We start from the raw sequence: 23,123 nt of genomic DNA on the forward strand, positions 1-23,123 counted from the left end.
GCATACCACTTCAACTTGCAGCGTGAGCCGTTCCAAGTGTGCAACAACTCCAAAGTGGGCGACTAGGTGACATCATCAATGCCCTGTTCGCCATTTGGAGCGTGTGCAGGAACATCGGCAGGGCTCAGGCACAGTGGAGGAAAGAAAAGGTCTGGGCGGATGAGTGGTGAGAGATCATGGCGGAGGTGCGATGAGAGATCGTGGCTGAGATGTAACAAGAGATGAATGGCGAGAGATCGTGGCGGAGGAGCGGCGAGATTCCGTGACGGAGGTGCGGCAAATGAGGGTGCAGGGCCCAGAAGAGGCGAGGGCCCAGGGGCAGCACGGGCCAGCCCACACTGCGATATGTGTGCGCACTCAGTCCGCGCAGCAGAGCTGGTCTCCAGTCGTCCTGGTTAACCCTTGCCACTGGACCAAGACCTAGCTCTGTCAAGCCCCGTGTGGTGGCTGGTGTGCAACGGTCACCCCACGTTAAAAAAATCCACGCACAGGCATCTTCCACCCTTCAATATGTAGTTCGGGATCTGGAATGTCAGGTTCTTCACTGAAACACCTGTGAACTCATCCCTTTTTAGCGTAGAAGTAAGTCATCCTCGCTTCGAGGGACTGCCTATGATGATGAAAATATGAGTTATACCTCCCTTTAGTGCATCAGCTAATGAAAATGAAGAAGCACTAATCCTCTTAATGAGCTGCAAACCACAGGCATCAGCTTAGCCTAATTGCAGTAGAATGGGACATCACCGAGTGAGAGAGTCCCTTTTATAGGCCAGACACAGCAAGCTCCAATCCGAGGAGAGAGAGATTTATGACAGCGATACCCTACCCCAGATGAAGCAAACATGGAAGGGAGTATCTGAAAAACAGTCAGCCGTTGAGGTCCCATGTGTGACTATCAGAACACGAGCAATGAATTGACTTAGAGATTTAGGGCAGCAGAATTCGGGCAGGCTGTCAGAGAAACCTTGCAGCCAGCCAACACATTTACTCCTTCCACAAGGGAACCATTTAGATGGAGTGTAAGTTAGGAATTCAGAATAAATCACAAGGGCAGGATTGTGCCATTGCAACTTGCCAACATTCACACACTACATAATTGAGGAGACAGACAAACTGCACATGGTTTCAACATCGCACGGAGTATTTATTTGTCAGTGGTTACAATATATTAAGATGGTATTTGAAGAACTGAGCATGAAAATGTCGGCTACGATGGTTTGGTTATGGGTACTTGGCAGATGTCGTTTACATTTTTAAGAAATGTGGCACTCCTTGAAAGTCATGTAGAATGAGTGCTGGTATATAGGTGATTTGGACTTAAGCAGAGGGACTTAAATCTCAAAATTTGCTGCTGACACAAACAGAGGGAGCGTCGCAAACAGGACTGTAAAGTCATTCAGGTTAGCAGCATGGGCGGACAGCGAACCGATCTCATTTCAAGATGACAAGTATGAAGTAATACATTTTGGGAGGCAAAAGCAAGGGATTAAGAGTCTACCATAGCTACCTTCTTTGGTTCATTGGTATCAGTCACTCTCGTAATAGGTCTCAGGTGTCAAAATTGGTTACGGCCGGTTTTGAGGCGGTGTCACCGCCTGACAGTTGATTTTACCATCGGGCGTTAAGTGCAGGCTCAAATGGCCAAATTGAGTCTTTACGCCCAAAGATGAGGGAGCAGCACTAAAGGCGGCGTTGGACACACTCACCCTCGGCCGGGAGCTCAGGGGGCTGACTCAATCTCCCCACGGGAGGCTGGCTGGCATGCTGGCTGGAAAAACGGGAAGAAAAAAAAACTTCTCCGACCCACACACACATTTCCCCCACTGTTAAAAATAAAGGGGAAAAAAATTCCGATATAATGAGATAAATGAACTTACCTTGCTGTCTGGGCGATTCCGCCCGAGATCCCTGTTGGTCCCGCCACATTTTGCCGGCTGTATGAACGCCTGCCTGTGAGGCCACCGTAGAAACGCAGTATCGCGGGAGCGCCGCAAAGGGGGCGTTGCACGCTGGATGATGTCACCATGTGCATGGCGTTAGAAGGCACAGCGTTACCTCGTGGCGCCTCCACCAACGCCCCAACCGAATTGCTCCGAAGGCATGGACGCCATTTACCGCCAACAGTAGGAATTTACCGCCCATAGCCGGCGGTTACAGGCGGCATAAAAAACACCAAATTCGACCCGAGTGTCTGACTTGTCATGGGAGTTGACTTACACTGCCTTTTATCTATTTGCATATAGCGCAACCCATGGGCTGTAACAACGATACCTCCTTGTGATCTGAACCAGCCATTTGTGTCTTTTGTAATTGTACTTCTCCAATCTGTAAGTGGAGAGATTTATTGTTTGGTGAGACAAGGCTGGATCTGAATCCCGAAACTGCTTTGTTTCAGTGAGTGAACACAGTAATGGTTGTGATCACATTCACTTAGTTCATCAGTACAACTTATATTCACATAATGGGAGTGATTCAAATTTTTATCTTCAGGCTACAGTGAATCGGGCGATTTAAAATATGGGGGCAATTTACTTTTCCCCGTTTCTCCCCGGTGATAAAAGTTAAAATTACCCCCAATGATACAAAACAAAGAACACGTGATGCTACCCCTATCTGCGAGTCATTGTATTTTATATAGACAAGAAGTCTTCGATGGAAACTCAGACATTTCTAACCACTTCGCCTCAGTCAAAATCTTCACAGCTTTTCTATTACCAAATCAGCCGTTGAACCTACCTGTTTCAAAAAAACCTGTCTTTTCTGTGTCCATATATTTTTATTTTAATCGACCTCTTCAGAGAGAGAGATTAAAAGCTGTTCCAGTGAGTGCGAGGTGTCTCTCGATTAACTGGACAAGCTAATGAATAGCTTATTCTTTAGAATCTTGGGAAAACAACTTTTATTTGGTATATTAACCACCTTCGTCTAAGTGCCTTTTTAAACTTGTGACAATACACTTTATTTAACATTTTTAAAAGTAACTAATTTCATAGTTATGAGGAGACACTTCAGATACTGCAGGGCTGGATTTTCCGGCTCCCCTGCGCTCCGTTTCTCGCCCCGGAGCGGCGGCAATGGCGGGGGTGGGGTGTTCTGGGCGGGCGGTCAGCCTCCAGCGCCCCGCGGTGATCCTCGGGTCGGGTTTAGCGGTGACAATGGTGGGGGTGGGGTGTTCTGGGCGGGCGGTCAGCCTCCAGCGCCCCGCGGCGATCCTCGGGTCGGGTTTAGCGGTGACAATGGCGGGGGTGGGGTGTTCTGGGCGGGCGGTCAGCCTCCAGCGCCCCGCGGCGATCCTCGGGTCGGGTTTAGCGGTGACAATGGCGGGGGTGGGGTGTTCTGGGCGGGCGGTCAGCCTCCAGCGCCCCGCGGTGATCCTCGGGTCGGGTTTAGCGGTGACAATGGCGGGGGTGGGGTGTTCTGGGCGGGCGGTCAGCCTCCAGCGCCCCGCGGCAATCCTCGGGTCGGGTTTAGCGGTGACAATGGCGGGGGTAGGGTGTTCTGGGCGGGCGGTCAGCCTCCAGCGCCCCGCGGTGATCCTCGGGTCAGGTTTAGCGGTGATAATGGCGGGGGTGAGGTGTTCTGGGCGGGCGGTCAGCCTCCAGCGCCCCGCGGTGATCCTCGGGTCGGGTTTAGCGGTGACAATGGCGGGGGTGAGGTGTTCTGGGCGGGCGGTCAGCCTCCAGCGCCCCGTGGCGATCCTCGGGTCGGGTTTAGCGGCGGCGCGGAGCAGCACCGCCCGGAAGAGCTGCGCCCGGTGTGTAACGCCCCCGGTTGTGACACCGGCGCGAGTTTTGACTCCTGCCCGACCCGTCCGCCCCGCAGCGCACCCCGCACTGACCGCCCGGGAAATCAGGGCGGTCCCACCATCCCGACAGCGGAGAGGTGAGTAATGGGCTCCTGAGGTAAGTGCCATTGTTTGTTCTTTTAATGTTTTTGTGATTTGTGTTGTGGTGACGTGGGCAATGTTTGGGGAATGTTTTTGTGGGTTTAGTTCCCCCCCTCCCCCCCAGGCGTCTCTGGGAGCGCTCCCGGCCCGGCTCTTTAGCTCGGGAGTTTCCCATCCTAGCGCCCAAGAGAGGTGTACAATGCCTCCCTTCGCGCTGCGCCCCCTGACTCAGGGCCCAGCTGCCCAATATTACTGACTGAGGTGCAAACTGTTCCCGGGCGCTAACTTTACCACCCGCAAAAAGCTGGCACAGAGACGATGGGCCAAATGGCATATGGTTAAAATGGTTTCTTTAACGTTGGGGGAGTAGTTGTATCTCTTATTGTTCAGCACTTACTGTTCAGGGCTCTGATTTCCAGGATAGAGTTGCACATTCTGGAATGTTGGCTTTTATTGCAAGGGGGATAGAGTATAAAAGCAGGGAAGTCCTGCTACAACTGTACAGGTTATTGGTGAGGCCACACCTGGAGTACTGCGTACAGTTTTGGTCTCCTTATTAAAGGAGGCATGTACTTGCATTGAAGGCAGTTCAGAGAAAGTTCACTCGGTTGATTCCTGAGATGAGGAGGTTGTCATATGAAGAAAGGTTGAGCAGGTTGGGCCTCTAATCATTGGAATTCAGAAGAATGAGAGCTGATCTTATCAAAACGTATAAGATAATGAGGGGGCTTGACAGGGTGGATGCAGAGAGGATGTTTCCCCTTGTGGGGGAATCTAGAACTAGGGGGTATAGTTTCAGAATAAGGGGCCACACATTTAAAACTGAGATGAGGAGGAATTTCTTCTCTCAGAGGGCTGTAAATTTGTTGAATTCTCTGCCTCAGAGAGCTGTGAAGGCTGGGTCATTGAATATATTTAAGGTGGAGATAGATAGAATTCTGAATGATAAGGGAATCAAGGGTTATGGGGAGCGGGTAGGGAAATGGAGCTGAGGCCAAGATCAGATCAGCCATGGTCTTATTAAATGGCAGAGCAGGCTCGAGGGGCCAAATGGCCGCCTCCTGCTCCTATTTCTTATGTTCTTATTCCCATATCATTGTCAGTTGGTGACATGGATCCCGATGTGAGGTACTGCTTCTAAACTTTAAATTAAGTTCTCAGAACAAGGATTAGTGCCTGTTCACGAACTAATCTGACCTTATTATTTGAATAAATCATTTCCCAACAAAAGACGTATGGTACTAAATGTTTAGAAATAGATAACGAGAAGGGAAGCAGTTGGTTTTCACAGGCTACTCAAATAACTTTATCTCTAAAGGCATATTAACGTCTGAAAATATATTCGCCTAAGATTAAACAATCAGCTCCAGTGAAATTGCATCCATCGGGGCCTGGTCCCATGGTAACTACACATGACACTTTTGAGATGATATTGCAGCAGACAGACATATTTAAGGAACAGACGTAAATAATCAGTGACCTGATTGCTTCAATGTTTCCGCTGCTTCAAATTTATTTTAATTTTAGAAAAAATATATAAAATATTCATAGAAAAACCCGACACTGTAGCAAGTACAGCTGCAGTATAGACGTACTGCTGCCTCTAACCTAATCAGTCAGTAATGCAGTTTTGCAAAGAAGGCTGATTGTCGCTGTTTCAAGAACTGAGTCCCTGAAAAGGCACTAATATAATGACACTGTCGGCTTAATTCTGTAAAAATCAATAATTGCTGAAGTGTGAACTTACATCTGTTGTGCATATGTCTCATCTTCTAATTGATTTCAGATTTTAATTGGGCTTGATGTTAAATATTTTATATTTGGATGATGCGTGCTGCATCTTAGATAGCTTAGCCCCACTGACAGGGTCCCTGCGGTGAGAGACTTTGCTTCTGTAACTATTTATAGCGGCCCTGAATTTGCAGTCGCAGGTGTACCTCTGGAGTACGCCTCCCAGCCGTGAAACATTCCCAAAGTTACCTCCGGGCACCCAAGCTAGGAAGAGTTCGGGTCTCGGGCCTCCATGCCTACACCTGCGTAAAGGCCCACGTGATCCCAGGGATGCAGGTGGTTCAAAATCATCCCTGGGATCACGTGGGCCAGGTCCTCCAATCACAAGGGAGGATTCCATTGCAGTCATCAACGAATGGAATCCCCTAATGACATGCAACGGAATTCCCCAAATAATTAAACAATTTACACAATTCTATAAATATAAATGTTCTGATTTTCAAAATTAATTAAAAGCCCCTCGATTACATCAAATACAATAAAAAGTAAATTTTTCAAAAATAATTTAAAACATTTTAATCTGGGCCAATAATTGCATAAATTAATTTGAAGTATCCGTGCTTCATTTTTTTTATTTTTAAATGTTTAATTAAAAAATTATAATCACCCTTACACTACAGCACAGAGTGGCATTTGTGAGTTTGGTAAGTGGGTGAGTTTTAAGGGTTATGCTCTTTAAACCATTTGGAGGCTGGAGTAAATTGTTAGTGGCAATTGCCAGCAGCTTCTAAGTAAGTAGCAGTTTAATTTAAAGGGGAAAAGTTAAATAGTTGGGAATCTTTCAGGTTTCGGCAGAGAAAAACAAGGTAACTCTTCAGTAGGAGGCAATTAGCAGCTAGTTAAAACAGTTCTGTAAACGACTGACCAGTAGTGAGTCATCTGACCTAGATACAGTTTAAAAAGAGGCAGCTCGTGCAGAACACGGAGTGCAGCAGCACAGCGTGGCATTTGTGAGTTTGGGAAGTGGGTGAGTTCGGGCAAGGGGGGGGCAGGTGCTGTTTTGTCTTGTTTTTCCTACCAGTGTTGAAACTAGAGCAGCTGATAAGGAGTGCGAGAGTAGGAGACAGAGGCCCAGAGACCAGCCCAACCAGTTGCAGACAAAGATAGAGGAGTGCGAAATCGAGAGGTCACGTCACAGCCAAGCTGGTAAGTGGTTGGATGTTCGACTGGTAAGTATAACTCTCTTTTAGACTGACTTTTAGATTGGTTTAATTGGCAGCGAACTACTAAGTAGCTGTTTGGTGCTTAAGTAAATTTTAGTAAGTAAATTAATTTAAGGGTTAAGTCATGGCAGCAGAGCTCGGACCCGTGTCATGCTTCTCCTGTGCTATGTGGGAAGTCAGGGACGCTTCCAGTGTCCCTGGCTACTATGTGTGCGGGAAGTGTGTCCAGCTGCAGCTCCTGACAGACCGCATGATGGCACTGGAGCTGCGGATGGACTCACCCTGGAGCATGCGTGATGCTGAGAATGTTGAGGATAACACATTTAATGAGTTGGTCACACCGCAGGTAAGGGTTAGGACAGATAGTGAATGGGTGACCAAGAGACAAGGCAAGAGCAGGAAGGTAGTGCAGGAGTCCCCTGCGGTCATCTCCCTCCAAAACAGATATACTGTTTAGGATACTGTTGGGGGAGATGACTTACCAGGGGAAGGCACCAGCAGCCAGGTTCACGGCACTGTGGGTGGCTCTGCTGCACAGAAGGATGGGAAAAAGAGTGGGAGAGCTATAGTGATAGGGGACTCTATTGTAAGGGGAATAGATAGGAGTTTCTGCGGCCGCAACCGAGACTCCAGGATGGTATGTTGCCTCCCTGGTGCAAGGGTCAAGGATGTCTCGGAGCGGCTGCAGAGCATTCTGGAGAGGGAGGATGAACAGCCAGTTGTCGTGGTACATGTAGGTACCAACGATATAGGTAAGAAGTGGGAAGAGGTCCTACAAGCTGAATTGAGGGAGCTAGGAGTTAAATTAAAAAGTGGGACCTCAAAGGTAGTAATCTCTGGATTGCTACCAGTGCCACGTGCTAATCAGAGTAGAGGGAGCAGGATAGTTAGAATAAATACATGGCTTGAGCAGTGTTGCAAGAGGGAGGGATTCAAATTCCTGGGACATTGGAACCAGTTCTGGGGGAAGTGGGACCTGTACAAAAGGGACGGTCTGCACTTGGGCAGGACTGGAACTGATGTCCTAGGGGTAACATTTGCTAATGCAGTTCGGGAGTGTTTAAACTGATATGGCAGGGGGATGGGAACCTATGCAGCGAGATAGGGCGAAGTAATATGGAGTCAAAAACAGATGGTAGAAAGGTAAAAAGCAATCGTGGAAGGCCGAGTAAACAAAGGTAAGAAACAAAATGGGCCACGCTACATCATAATTCTAAAAGGACAAAGGGTGTTAAAAAAACAAGCCTGAAGGCTTTGTGTCTTATAATGCAAGGAGTATCCGTAATAAAGTGGATGAATTAACTGTGCAAATAGATGTTAACAGATATGATGTGATTGGGATTACAGAGACGTGGCTCCAGGATGATCAGGGCTGGGAACTCAACATCCAAAGGTATTCAACATTCAGGAAGGATAGAACAAAAAGAAAAGGAGGTGGGGTAGCATTGCTGGTTAAAGAGGAGATTAATGCAATAGTTAGGAAGGACATTAGCTTGGATGATGTGGAATCTATCTGGGTAGAGCTGCAAAACATCAAAAGGCAAAAAACGTTAGTGGGAGTTGTGTACAGACCTCCAAACAGTAGTAGTGATGTTGGGAAGGGCATCAAACAGGAAATTAGGGGTGCATGCAATAAAGGTGCAGCAGTTATCATGGGTGACTTTAATATGCATATAGATTGGGCTAACCAAACTGGAAGCAATACGGTGGAGGAGGATTTCCTGGAGTGCATAAGGGATGGTTTTCCAGACCAATATGTCGAGGAACCAACTAGGGGGTGTGGTCATCTTAGACTGGGTGTTGTGTAATGAGAGAGGATTAATTAGCAATCTCGTTGTGCGAGGCCCCTTGGGAAAGAGTGACCATAATATGGTGGAATTCTACATTAGGATGGAGAATGAAACAGTTAATTCAGAGACCATGGTTCAGAACTTAATGAAGGGTAACTTTGAAGGTATGAGGCATGAATTGGCTAGGATAGATTGGCGAATGATACTTAAGGGGTTGACAGTGGATGGGCAATGGCAGACATTTAGAGACCGCATGGATGAACTACAACAATTGTACATCCATGTCTGGTGTAAAAATAAAAAGGGAAGGTGGCTCAACCGTGGCTATCAAGGGAAATTAGGGATAGTATTAAAGCCAAGGAAGTGGCATACAAATTGGCCAGAAATAGCAGTGAACCCGCGGACTGGGAGAAATTTAGAACTCAGCAGAGGAGGACAAAGGGTTTGATTAGGGCAGGGAAAATGGAGTACGAGAAGAAGCTTGCAGGGAACATTAAGACGGACTGCAAAAGTTTCTAAAGATATGTAAAGAGAAAAAGGTTAGTAAAGACAAACGTAGGTCCCCTGCAGTCAGAATCAGGGGAAGTCATAACGGGGAACAAAGAAATGGCAGACCAATTGAATAAGTACTTTGGTTCGGTATTCACTAAGGAGGACACAAACAACCTTCTGGATATAAAAGGGGTCAGAGGGTCTAGTAAGAAGGAGGAACTGAGGGAAATCCTTATTAGTTGGGAAATTGTGTTGGGGAAATTGATGGGATTGAAGGCCGATAAATCCCCAGGGCCTGATGGACTGCATCCCAGAGTACTTAAAGAGGTGGCCTTGGAAATAGCAGATGCATTGACAGTCATTTTCCAACATTCCATAGACTCTGGATCAGTTCCTATGGAGTGGAGGGTAGCCAATGTAACCCCACTTTTTAAAAAAGGAGGGAGAGAGAAAACAGGGAATTATAGACCGGTCAGCCTGACATCAGTAGTGGGTAAAATGATGGAATCAATTATTAAGGATGTCATAGCAGCGCATTTGGAAAGAGGTAACATGATAGGTCCAAGTCAGCATGGATTTGTGAAAGGGAAATCATGCTTGACAAATCTTCTGGAATTTTTTGAGGATGTTTCCAGTAGAGTGGACAAGGGAGAACCAGTTGATGTGGTGTATTTGGACTTTCAGAAGGCTTTCGACAAGGTCCCACATAAGAGATTAATGTGCAAAGTTAAAGCACATGGGATTGGGGGTAGTGTGCTGACGTGGATTGAGAACTGATTGGCAGACAGGAAGCAAAGAGTAGGAGTCAGTGGGTATTTTTCAGAATGGCAGGCAGTGACTAGTGGGGTACCGCAAGGTTCTGTGCTGGGGCCCCAGCTGTTTACATTGTACATTAATGATTTAGACGAGTGGATTAAATGTAGTATATCCAAATTTGCGGATGACACTAAATTGGGTGTCAGTGTGAGCTGCGAGGAGGATGCTATGAGGCTGCAGAGTGACTTCGATAGGTTAGGTGAGTGGGCAAATGCATGGCAGATGAAGTATAATGTGGATAAATGTGAGGTTATCCACTATGGTGGTAAAAACAGAGACAGGCTATTATCTGAATGGTGACAGATTAGGAAAAGGGGAGGTGCAAAGAGACCTGGGTGTCATGGTACATCAGTCATTGAAGGTTGGCATGCAGGTACAGCAGGCGGTTAAGAAAGCAAATGGCATGTTGGTTTCATAGCGAGGGGATTTGAGTACAGGGGCAGGGAGGTGTTACTACAGTTGTACAGGGCCTTGGTGAGGCCACACCTGGAGTATTGTGTACAGTTTTGGTCTCCTAACTTGAGGAAGGACATTCTTGCTATTGAGGGAGTGCAGCGAAGGTTCACCAGACTGATTCCCGGGATGGCGGGACTGACATATCAAAGACTGGATCAACTTGGCTTGTATTCACTGGAGTTCAGAAGAATGAGAGGGGATCTCATAGAAACATTTTAAATTCTGATGGGGTTAGACAGGTTAGATGCAGGAAGAATGTTCCTAATGTTGGGGAAGTCCAGAACGAGGGGTCACAGTCTAAGGATAAGGGGTAAGTCATTTAGGACCGAGATGAGGAGAAACTTCTTCACCCAGTGAGTGGTGAACCTGTGGAATTCTCTACCACAGAAAGTAGTTGAGGCCAATTCACTAAATATATTCAAAAAGGAGTTAGATGTAGTCCTTACTACTAGGGGGATCAAGGGGTATGGCGAGAAAGCCGGAAGGGGGTACTGAAGTTGCATGTTCAGCCATGAACTCATTGAATGGCGGTGCAGGCTCGAAGGGCCAAATAGCCTACTCCTGCACCTATTTTCTATGTTTCTATGTTTACTCATGAAAGTAGGCCTTTCGCCTGCTTTTACCAGCCATAAAGGTTTCTGGGCAATTGCTGGGCAAATAGCCCAATACTGCGCCAGTGAAAGTGATTTTACTGATGATGACGACGACGACGACCTTTGGGTCGGTCGATCTGTCAAGATGTACCGTGACACATTGCAAGTTCCGGGTTCTCACGCATGCGCAGTGTATGCGGAAACCCAGATGTTGCAGAGCCTTTTAGAAGGATTACACCATCGAAGACACTGTTAATTCTGGCCCATTGTTCTGTTTGTACATTCATCTAAAATAAAATAAATACAGAGATTGCGTTTCTTGTACTCTGAAAGTACATTGAATTATAGCAGTCTCTTTCTTTGAATTTAGTGTACATATAACACATTAAAATATTAATAGATAACAGCTGAGTAAGAATTCTGATAAACACACTGGTTTGCCAAGAAATTTTACAATCGGATGAGGACTTCGAGATTGTGGAAATAGATAACTGTGAAATTGTCAATCACTTCATCATGCACACAGCAATTCAATCCAACACTTAAACAGACTGTAAAAGCAATATTTTATACAAAAGAATTTGATTTGTTAAATGTTCCTTTGTTTGCAGATAACATTGGCAGTGATTGACTCTGTATAATGTGCTTTGGATACTAAAAATGGGAAAATTCTGGGCTTTCTCAGCTTAGGTTAGGACTTGCCATGAGATCTTGGGGCTGAAATGATCCCTTTCTTTCAGAGCTGGAACCCCCTCAAAGAGGGGGGCATGGGTCAGTGAGCAATCACGGAGCCGCCGACATTTCACAAATCGCCCTTGTGGATTTCCCCCGTGGTGAACGCCTTCGCTCCGACTGTGTTACCACCCTGACGACCCCTTACCGACCGGCAGTGACCCCCTTTCCGCCCCGTTGGAAATTGCCCCGCAGGAGCAGCACCGCCGCTCGGTGCCCCCGACAGCTTTCCCCGGCGGCAAGCTGCCTGAGGCTGGGCAGCATGTCTGCCAGTAAAGGGGCGGGCGCACTGTCGCGGCCGCCATTTTATTTTACTTGTTGGCCGTCTCCAAGGTCGGCCCGCCAATGGTGCCCACGGGTTCAGCCGGGCTGCCAACGGACAGCGAGGCACCCTCTCTTGTGTACCGAGCCACTGGTCCGGCCGAAACCCTCCCTGGTGGCCCAGTGGGTGCAACTAACGTGGCTGCAGAGCTCGCAGCAGCCCGCCCCTTTAACTGGAGCGGGGGAGGGGCGTTGTGACACATCAGCGTGGCGCTGATGATAGCTGCCGATGTCCACTCCCCATGGATTGGGGCGCTGAATCAACTGAAAAATGGCCAATGTGTCCCCTTTCAGTCGGGGGATAATTTCGTATCCCTTGGATCGGAAATATGATACTATTACTACAAATGGGAGGAGGTTTGTGTGCTTTGTAATGCTATGGTTGGATAAGTACATGGTCATCTGGAGCCAACTTCACCTTTAATTTCTAAAGGCAAGTTTATTTTTATATAATTTTTAAACAAAATCTGGTCTTTCATCTTCTTCCACTCCCCCATCCAACTCACTTCTGAGGAAGAACGATGCCTAATAATAGAGGTTAAAAAACTTGCAGACTCGGTAGCTGGCAGTTTAAAGTGATAAATGAACTTTAACATAGGTAAATGTGAAGTAATGCACTTTGTTCAGAGAAATAGAAACAGCACCTACACCTCAGAAAATAAGAAAACAATTGGGATAGAAGAGCAAAGGAACCTTGGGATACAGGTCAACAAATCATTTAGAGCAGCATTGTAGGTCAGAAAAACAATTAACAATGCTAACAAAACACTGGGAATTATAGTGAAGTTATGTTAAACTTGTATCGGACCCTGGTCAGGCCACACTTACTGAGCACAGTTCTGGTCTCCATACTGCAAAAAGGACACAGGAATAGTGGAGAAAGTGCAAACGTGATTTACAAGGATGGTACCAGAACTGAGAGATTACAGCAATCGGGAACGATTGAACAGGTTGGGCCTTGTTTCTTCACAAAAAAAAAGACTTCGAAGTGACCAGACAGAAGTCTTTAAAATAATGAAAGGGTTGGACAAGGTAAATGTGGAAAGAATGTTCCTGTTGTGTATGGAGAAAGAGTCAGACTGAACATTGTGAGCTCAAAGTAAAGTGTGACCTTAGTCTTTTATTGCAGGGGAGGGGCATTGTAGAGCTACGCAGAGCATCTGCATATCGCTGGATCCAGTGCCGCGCTGCCGCCCTGGGACCGCCCCTCCAAGGAAGCAGAGTCCCGGAGACAGCACTGCACTTCCTTTGAAGGGCACATGGCCCAATCCCGCGTCGGGGGCGGGACTTCTGGGCGGGGCGCAGTAAGTCCCGCCCCGGAAGGTTACCACGCCCCCCCCCCCCAATCGATACCACTACATTTCAACAAGTATCACATACACTCACATGGTTTTATAGCAGGGCACATGATCACTTGTTGAAAACACTCAATTGCCGGACACTCAATAGCTAAGTCTCCAGAACCTCTCCAGAGAGGAGAGATCCTAAGAACCACTTGTATATCCTCTTCCTGCTTCATACAATATAATTTCAGAAGCTGAGGTTGCCATGGGGATGCATGTTTGAAACTTGTTCATCTTTAGACACTGGTGATACACCAGTCCTGCTAACCCGTGCTAGAAGCAACTCCAAGCATCTGCCCACCGTCGCCAGTGATTTGGGCCTGGAGAACATGACAGTGCTAATGTAGCGTTAAAAGTCGAGATGTCTGAAACGATTACCACGTAAACCTGCTTCACGTTAGCCCGATGTTGAAGTCGGCAGTGAGAAGGTGTTGGATATTAAGCTGACCGTGTTATATTCTGAGTGCTCTTGTTGAACACAAAAGTAATGAGCACAATTAATGCCTCTGTTATCTTTCCACACCCTTGTGAAAAAATGCATAAGAGTCAAGCCTTTAAGCAAAAGTAGCTGCTTTTTGACTGAGGTAAAAATGGAGATGATATAACTGTTAAATACACTACACAGGGCGTGCGCCTCGATTTATTGGACTGGATCCGATAAGAAATAGTTTTTGAGGATTTAACAGCTGAGGTTATTTTCATAGATACTTCCTGCAGTGATTATTTATTCTGCTAAAATGGTTTAGATTTGAAAACCACACAGATAAGACAGCAGCATCCTTTTTATCTTTGACACTTGGATGTTTTCCTCTGCATCACTAGAATGTACGCATGAAGAATTTAAACTTCAGATGGGTAAGTCTGTTGTCCTACATTCATTTATCATGATTAAGAGTTTGTGTTTATGCACTGTCAATAATGTGCATTACACAAACATGCAAGATTCATGCCGATTCTTTTGATTGAGATCATATTAAATTAAGCACTTAACTGGATACCTAAATGGCCTTAGCAAAACAAATGCTTGTGTTGAAGACATTAGTCATTCTATGGGGACCACAGAAGGCATTACAATGATGGTACTTGTAGTGCATGCCCCGGTGAGGGTGCTCATGGGTTTGTGAAGCTGTTGAGTTGGGAGTGACTTAGCCAGTCACATGATGTTCACAAGACTCAATAAAACCCCAGCCAGTTGGGTTTGCGGGATCCACGACGAGGCAGGTGGTTGTGAACCTGGTGGATGAACCGGTAATGTGTAGTGTGATTGTTAAACCTTTTGCTAATAAGCCAACAGCGATGTGTTGCTATGAATTCTTAAGCGAAGAACCCATGAAGCAAATACATTACAGTACTATCCTGCAACAGAATAATATTTTGAGGTTTGAAGCTTTATGCTCTTTCAGATAATCATGGGGGGAATTTTCACCTGAAATAACGGGTGGGTTGGAGGTGGAGGAAGTTATAGTGTTAAGAATCTAACCCCAGCCCGGCCACGCTCAGCTTTTGGCAATTAAAATATTATAATGAGGCCTGAAACCTTTTCTCGGGGATCCCCGGGCTTGGCATTTCCAGTGGCTGCAGCGAGGTGAGCACATCCTGGGGAGCAATCTCTGGGGGCCGGAAGGGGCAGGAGTGCTTTGTCCGGGACCTCCAAGCTCACCCACCAGCAGCTCACTCCTCACTCCTTCCCGGGGTCGGGTTTCAGAATTCCCCCCCCCTCCCCCCGCCCCGGAGATCGAAGCTGATGGGGCGATCGGGGGGGGGGGGGGAGAAAAGAGACTGAAGGGGGGAGGGCTGAGTGGGTGACGGGGGGGGGGGGGGAGGAGGAGGAGAGAGACTGGGGGGACGGGAGGCTGTGGGTGCGATCGGTGGGGGGATGAGGAGGCTGTGGGGCCGATCGGGGGGGGTGGAAGAGACTGAGGGGGTGTTCGGAAGCGGGGGGAGGGCTGAGGGGTGATGGGTTGTGGGGGCGATCGGTGGGGGGGGGGGAAAGAGACTGAAGGGGGGAGGGCTGAGTGGGTGACGGGGGGGGGGGTACGGGGGACGGGAGGTTGTGGGGGCGATCGGGGGGGGGGATGGGGAAGAGACTGAAGGGGGGAGGGCTGAGTGGGTGACGGGGGGGGGGGGGGGGCGATGGGGGGGACGGGAGGTTGTGGGTGCGATCGGTGGGGGGATGGGAGGCTGTGGGGCCGATCCGGGGGGGGGGGAGAAAGAGACTAAGGGGGTGATCGGAAGGGGGGAGGGAGGGCTGAGGGGCGATGGGTTGTGGGGGCGATCGGTGGGGGGATGAGGAGGCTGTGGGGCCGATCGGGGGGGGGTGGAAGAGACTGAGGGGGTGTTCGGAAGCGGGGGGCGGGCTGAGGGGTGATGGGTGGGGGGGGGGAAGCGGGGAGGAAGACGGTGCGATCGAGAGAGGAGAATTAATCCGCCGTCCTCATTACCGACAGCTCTCTGGCTGTGATGTGCAGCAAGATTTGTCACACAAACAGTGGGGCCAGGGCCTCAGGGGAATTTCAGGAGGGGGGCAATTGTGTGCGGCTGAGGGGTGGCCGTCAGCTGCCCGCCAGTTTAGTTGCCGAGAGCCTGAAGAAGCTGACCGCAGCAAGTGGTCATTCACAATCCAATTTTGCAAAGAGGCCTGAGACAGGCAGTGGGCCCTCGATTTGCACGTGCAATGGGCTTAACACCAGTATCAGGCACAGGTCCTTGTTGCCTATAAAGGAGCCCTAACTAATATAGCGGGCCAAGGCCTTCTGCTGCAGAACGAGTGCCAGTATACAGCCTACATTAGTGGATGCTTGGCGCCTGTTTAATACCTGTAAGGTGGGCACAGCATGATCCAATTTCCAGGCCCATATGTTTGAAGTGAGCGACATCTTGAACTTAACATGTTTGTGTTGACTGCTCCAAAGGTTCACAACGACAGAGTGAGAGTATACTGGGGGACCACAGCAATAAAGAATGGAATATTCAGCTTATAATTCTAAATCCACCTTGAGCCATTGAATAAAAGTGATTTTTATGTCGTGATGCTCTTTAAACCACTCTTCATATTGGTAATAACCAGAATACAATCTTGCTTTAACTGGTAGTTGTGGTGTTGCTTGTACAGAAAATATAAAGTAAAGCAGGAAAATGTAAACTCCTTCAGCACATTCAACTGCAGTATCCAGCACTCTCACATAAAGGATGATCAATTTCACTTTTGTTTGAAGAATTCTTTCATAATATTTGACACTGTAAAGACAAAAAAATATAAATTCTATTCAAAGCTCCACGATATTCTCAGTAATCAACAGTAATCTATTATAGTGAGGGTCTTCACAGCGGAGATTGGGAGGGTGTTCAGAAACCAATTAACTTTCCTGCTGTAAATGATTTTGAAAGAAAAGGTGATTCAAGCTTGGCACAAGGTTTACTGTTATTCCAAACTCACCGTGAGGACTTATATCCTCAGATAAATACAGGAGACAGCACTCACAAAAACAAGAGTCTCTTTTACATTTTAAACAAAATGCCCCCCCCCCCCACACCAAAAAAATCTCTTCTGGATTGGTTGGTGCTGGGGGTGAGGACCTTCTGTTCAAACACCATACTGACAGGATCGCTTTCACCCTTGGTATTCAGCCCTTTTTTATCTTCTTCCAAGTTGCAGACTGATGGACTGTCAATATTTGTGCTTTCCTTTCTACGTGCTTTCACCCCCATGGACAAGACAGACAGAAGATGTAAATAGCTGAGGCAATGTCTTTTATTAATTTTATTTCTCTCATTATGTTTCCTGTTGTCTTGTGCCGTTTTAACTTCATCCACTTAACAACGTTCTGGTTTCCACACAAGTGCTTTACGGATCATTTTATTTCTTCTCCCATATCTCTTTGTGTGTGTTTCCCCTCCCGCCTCCCGGGCCTTGAGTTGGTGCCCTGTTAAATCCTGTTCATCTGTCGTAGCTCCCAGCTCTAACAAAGGGGTCTACATCTCACACCTCAAACATCTGTTCTCCACAGGTTCTCACTGACCCGCTGAGTGCTTCTACCATTTTCTCTTTGTGTTTTTTTTTCATCTTGGAAGTTATAGACATGCGTCATTTCCAAATACAAGGAGAACATTCACAATTTCCAGGCAATTTGGGGCTTGTTGGTGAAAATTAGATAATTTAAGAGGAAACACATCAGATGAGCGAATTCACATTATCATCGCCAGATTGTATTCTGAGGTGATAATCATTTGGAATTAGAAACCAAAGTGATCTAAAAGAAACACATTTCTCAGTCAGGTAAGTAAAACAGATAAATCAGAAACAACTTGCGTTTATATAGTGGGATAGAGTCTCGCTTTGGGCAGAATCGGCGATCTGGGAGCAAATTGCACCCAAAATTGCTCTAGTTTAGAGTGTTTTTTTCCGAGTAGCCTCTCGAACTCATTTGCATATCGCCGAACGCAAAATCTGCCATGAAACACCGCAATTGGCCAACATTTTAAAATGTGATTTTTTAAAAAAATGAACACTTTAAAATAACAGCATCTGGTGTGCAACGGTCACCCCACGTTAAAAAAATCCACGCACAGGCATCTTCCACCCTTCAGGATGTAGTTCGGGATCTGGGATATTGGGTCCTTCATTGATACACCTGTGAACTCATCCTTTTTTGGCATGGAAGCAAGTCTTCCTCGTTTTGAGGGATTTCCTATGATGATCAATCCACCACCTGAGAGTAACCCAATCACTTGATCCCCAGCATTGAAGGACTGACCACACTTGATCAGCTCCGCTGGGCAGGGCCACATTGTCCGCATGGCAGACACGAGACTCCCAAAGCAAGCACTCTACTCGGAACTCCTTCCCGGCAAACGAGCCAAAGGTGGGCAGAGGAAACGTTACAGGGACACCCGCAAAGCCTCCCTGATAAAGTGCAACATCCCCACTGACACCTGGGAGTCCCTGGCCAAAGACCACCCTAAGTGGAGGAAGTGCATCCGGGAGGGCGCTGATCACCTCGAGTCTCATCTCCGAGAGCATACAGAAAGCAAGCGCAGACAGCGGAAAGAGCGTGCAGCACCCCTTCCCTCAACCACTGTCTGTTCCACCTGTGACAGAGACTGTGGTTCTCGTATTGGACTGTTCAGCCACCTAAGGACTCATTTTTAAGACTGGAAGCAAGTCTTCCTCGATTCCGAGGGACTGCCTATGATGATGAGATTTTTTTTTTTAAATCAAAAGCTTTGAAAATGTTCCTTTAGTGTCCTTGCACCCAAAGGTTTCAGCTAAATTTTGAGAGCCTCCTCAAAGGACTACAAATGAGCACAATTCTCGCAATTTCCAATAATGATTAATGTTGGGGTTGTAGTCAGTTTTGTGGGTGGGCCGGCTTCTAGTTTTTTTAAACCAGTGCAAAAGATTGCAGAATCCAGAGTTGCGCTGAATGTGACTTGTGTTTAAAATTCTGTGATCGTTTCTGCCGCTTGTTGCGATTTGGCACGAAATACGGCGGAAACAACTCTCTGGGCCGGTGTCTTCAATATTGAAAAATGTCCCTAAGGTGCTCCAGAGGCGCAATTAAATCAATTTCATTTCATGAGATTAAATAAGGTATTGGGCCGTAAGTCGCGGCCTCTCTGGGTGCGTACGGTGTGCACACCTGCCTGAAGAGGCCCTGCAATTTCCAGGTTTAGGCGTGCACCACGCGTGCACCTTCACCGGCACTTGCAATCTGTCAAAATGAGAGGTTACAAGAAAAGATTAGCAGGTAACATTAAATGGAACCGTAAAACATAGATGGGCTAGAAATCCGTGGCCTGCGTGCCACTCCGTAGTGCCATTAAATGGCGCTAAAACGTCGGCTGATGCTCTGTTGCCAGCTGCCGGAGGTCCCACAGCGGCCGCCGTCTTGGTCGGTAACTGGCAGCACCACGCTGGACAAAATGGCAGTGTTGTGATGTCAATCGGCGTGCAACAACAACTTTACATCACAAATGCGAACTTCGGGGGATGTTCCTTGAGGATTAAAAGATTGAGATCAATGCCTCTGCTGTTTCTACCTTTGCTTCTTTCTGCAACCTTGGATGCATTCCATCCGGACCAGGTGGCTCAACCACTTTCAGTAATGTCCATAACATTCCTTTCCTCCTTTAGGGTAACCTTCACATCAGCTGCATCCTTTCTGAAGACAGATGCAATGTATTTGTTTCATACTTTTGCCATGTCCTCTCCCTCTATATGAAGATTTCCTTTTGGATGCTTAATAGGCCCAACTTCTTCCCCAGCTAACCACTTGTACTTTATGACCTAGAAATTGGAGTGGGCCACCATATGCCGAAATTAACAGCGGCCCATAATAATAACGCAGGCAGCAGCGGTATATTGGTGCTGCCTGTTAATTTAAATTAGCGCAGCGTAAAACCTGCAACACACTTTTTCCGGGGGGAGGCCTAATGTAGCATGGCAGTAGCATCCCTGGAGCGAGGGAGTGCTCTGTTAACATCAGCCTGTCATTTTAGGAAGCAGTGTCGATCCCTTAAAGGGGAACTGCCTTCAAAAATGAAAAATCATTTAAAAATAGGCAGTCTTTATCCTCGAGAGATCAACAGCCCTCTGGGGAAAAAAAATAAACATTAAAAATAATTCCGAAATGGTAGCCTTCAGCTCTTAAAGCTGAACTGCCTTCCACACATTAAAAACATGGTAAAGGTGCTTCAGCATTAACAGAAATGGCTCAACAAGCCAGCGAAGGAACACCCAGGGTCTCTCACGCAGCACTCCAGTTTAGTGCAGTGGGTCAACTCTGCAAGAGTGGCCCTCTACCCACAGGGCCCAGGATGCCCTCCCAGATAGAACGAGATGGGACTGAATTCAGCACTGCGTCCTCAGCACACCAGGTTTACCTGGCATGCACGCAGGCCGACAGTGGCGATGTCAGCACCGTCTTAAAGCGACACACAGATCTTTTGGGAAAGTTTGTACTTAAGGTTTTGGACTGTTGTTGCTTTATCTTGGTGAAGTAGTGCTCAATGTTCCCTCTAATCTTTTTGTACTGCACCGGCCAAGAGCTCCTTTGAGCCCGACCTTTTTGTCCGTGAGCAAATTTTACGACGACGAGAACAGCAACAGCAACCACTTAAAAAGATATATATCGTAATACCACACTGCCACTCCACCATCTCAAATCATGAGACAATCAGACAAGGTTCTATACAAGTTTATCACTTCTCTGCTTTTGAATTCTATTCCTTTAGAACCCCAAAGCTTTGTTTTCACTTTTCGGGCTTTTTTAACCTGCGTTGCTACTTTGAATGATTTGTGAATCTATACCCCGAGATCCCTTTGCAGTTCTATCCCATTTAGACGCTTATTTCCCAAGGATTATGCAGCCTCCTTATTCCTCCGACCAAAATGCATCTCCTCACACTTATCTATATTGAAATTCATTTGTCATTTACATGCCCATTTCATAAGTTTATTTACAGTAGAATTAATTAAAAGCTTTTAGTTCATCATGTACAAACTCTAATAAACAAATACTTGTCAGAAATGACTGGGATATAGAAGGACTGCATAATAATGCAGCAACCCTTCAGAAACGTCACTCAGTTCCACGGTTTTGCTTCGACAAACAATCAAAAAGCCCAAGTTGAGCTGAGAGAGACACATCTATTCGTGCAATTAGTATTCATTTTAAATTTTCAATGTATTAGCCCATCCCGCATGTCACTATAGCAACGGCTGCACAGGCAGCAGAAACAGCAGCTTTCCTGTGGCTCTGCACTTCCATATAAGTGCGCAGCGCTCTCGCCTCTGAGTCAGAAGGTTGTGGGTTCCAGTCCCACTCCAGGGACTACAGCACATAAATCAAGGCTGACACTCCCAGTGCAGTGCTGAGGGAGTGCTGCACTGTCGGAGGTGCCGTCTTTCGGATGAGACGTTAAACCGAGGCCCCGTCTGCTCTCTCAGGTGGATGTAAAAGATCCCATGGCACTATCTCGAAGAAGAGCAGGAAATGCAGAATCTTGGCTGGGTTCAGCACTGGTCTAGGTACCAATCCCACTGCGTCGGACTCATTCTCATTCTAAACCAACTAACAAAAATGAGCCCCATGTGCGTAAAATCCTGCTAAAATCCACACAGCACTGCAGACAGGATGAGTTACAAATAGAGTTTGGCGTACAATCCTCAGGGCACTATCTCCGTCACACAGATATATATTTATTTAGAAAATAGCAACATCCAAGATGACTTAATCTGACCTTGATTTACATTTTATTCTTTCCTACCAGTTGATATGAGCAACAGGAATAATTAAGAGATGGCAGGGGTCAACTGCACAACGACTAACAGAAAGCAGTGGCTGCAGTCTGTTAAAATATTTCCCAAAGTAGGAGAATGCACACTGCCACCCCAGGTCAATGACCAAACTTGAACATCTCCACCACAGATTGTCACGAAGAAATCACCATGGACATTATCAATGTGGCTTTCTGTCTCGGCCTTCACCAGTCCTGCCGCATTTAAAAAATAAATGTAAGTAGAAAGTTATTGAGAAGAATCATATGGATATTTTCAGGCAATAAGTGAAACCATTGACCCACAGGTTACAATGTGACTTAATGTATGAATAACGACTTCATCTTTTCGGTAATACAACATACTACTGCCACTTTTGAAACCCCTGAATCAACTGTTTACTGCCATTGCCCTCCACTGTAGTCAATATTTGTATAAAATCTATATAAAAACTGTTTTCAATCCGTCATAAACCACACATGTGCTTCTAAAGTCCAGACATAGACTAAACAGAGTTATCCTCATCTGTCATCTTACATCAAAGAGTTGACTGTAAGATATATTTTTTAACAGCTGTGTTGTCAACACAGATCTCTGTTTAAGCTAAGGTGCTTCTGAGCATTTCTTCATTAAAATTTCATCAGTCACTTTAAAGGGCTGGATTTCGGGGCTTTAATGGTGGTGGGGTGGTCCTGATACCGCCTGGAAAAAGTTTGGGCCTCAGTCAGTAACATTGGGCAGCTGGGCCCTGAGTCAGGGGGCGCAGCGCTAAGGGAGGCGTTGTACACCTCTCTCAGGGCGCTAGGCCGGCTGAGCATGGGAAAACCCCGAGCTAAACAGCCGGCCTCGGAGCGCTCTGGGGAGAAAGAAAACCTGAAAAAAAACACCAAAAACATTCCCAATAAATAACTCACGCCACCGCAACATAAATCGCAAAAAAAATTCAATCAAAACCAATCGCGTTACCCGAGGTGGACGTTACTGACCTCACTGCGGCCGCTACAGCTCGGAACGCCCGCTTTCCCAGGCGTTCCCAGCAGGGGGTGCCGCGGGGCACTACGGGTCGGGCGGGAGCCAAAAATCAAGCCGGTGTCGCAACCAGGGGCGTTGTACACTGGCTCGTCTCTCCCGGGCGGTAACGCTCCGCACCTCGCCGAAACCGGCACCAAAAACCTCGGCGGGGGGGCTGGCCGCCCGCCCGGAATAGCTCACCGCCGATAGTGCCGCCCCTCGGGGGTGAAAACAAAGGCAGCAATCCAGCCCTTTACGTTTTCGCTTAAATACATCAACTTCATTGCTCCCTGAACTCAAGCAATACGGTGAAAGGAAATGTCGGCATTAATTGATCAGTGTTAACTTCTTAACTCCCATAAACTGGAATGGATGAGACAATACAGCTGATCAAACTGCTGTCACTGAACAAAGGTCTGAATCCAAAAGGTTTGGGGATATTTTGCCATAT

At 47.0% G+C, this 23,123-nt stretch overlaps 1 protein-coding gene across 2 annotated transcripts in view; it reads right to left on the minus strand.

Annotated features, from left to right (window-relative positions):
• gpc5a (glypican 5a) overlaps positions 1 to 23,123 on the minus strand; it is a 1,129,174-nt gene that overhangs the window by 95,050 nt on the left and 1,011,001 nt on the right. The window contains exon 8 of one of the 2 annotated variants that reach the window (XM_070891693.1): positions 17,568 to 17,633. The exons of the other annotated variant lie outside the window; for it this stretch is intronic. Within the exon in view, the coding sequence (XP_070747794.1) occupies positions 17,617 to 17,633 (17 nt within the window). The 3' untranslated portion in view covers positions 17,568 to 17,616. Of the gene's footprint in view, positions 1 to 17,567; positions 17,634 to 23,123 lie in introns of those variants that run through there. 2 annotated transcript variants of the gene reach the window in all.

Source organism: Pristiophorus japonicus, chromosome 10, assembly GCF_044704955.1.
Source record: "Pristiophorus japonicus isolate sPriJap1 chromosome 10, sPriJap1.hap1, whole genome shotgun sequence".
Classification (NCBI taxonomy): domain Eukaryota; kingdom Metazoa; phylum Chordata; class Chondrichthyes; family Pristiophoridae; genus Pristiophorus; species Pristiophorus japonicus.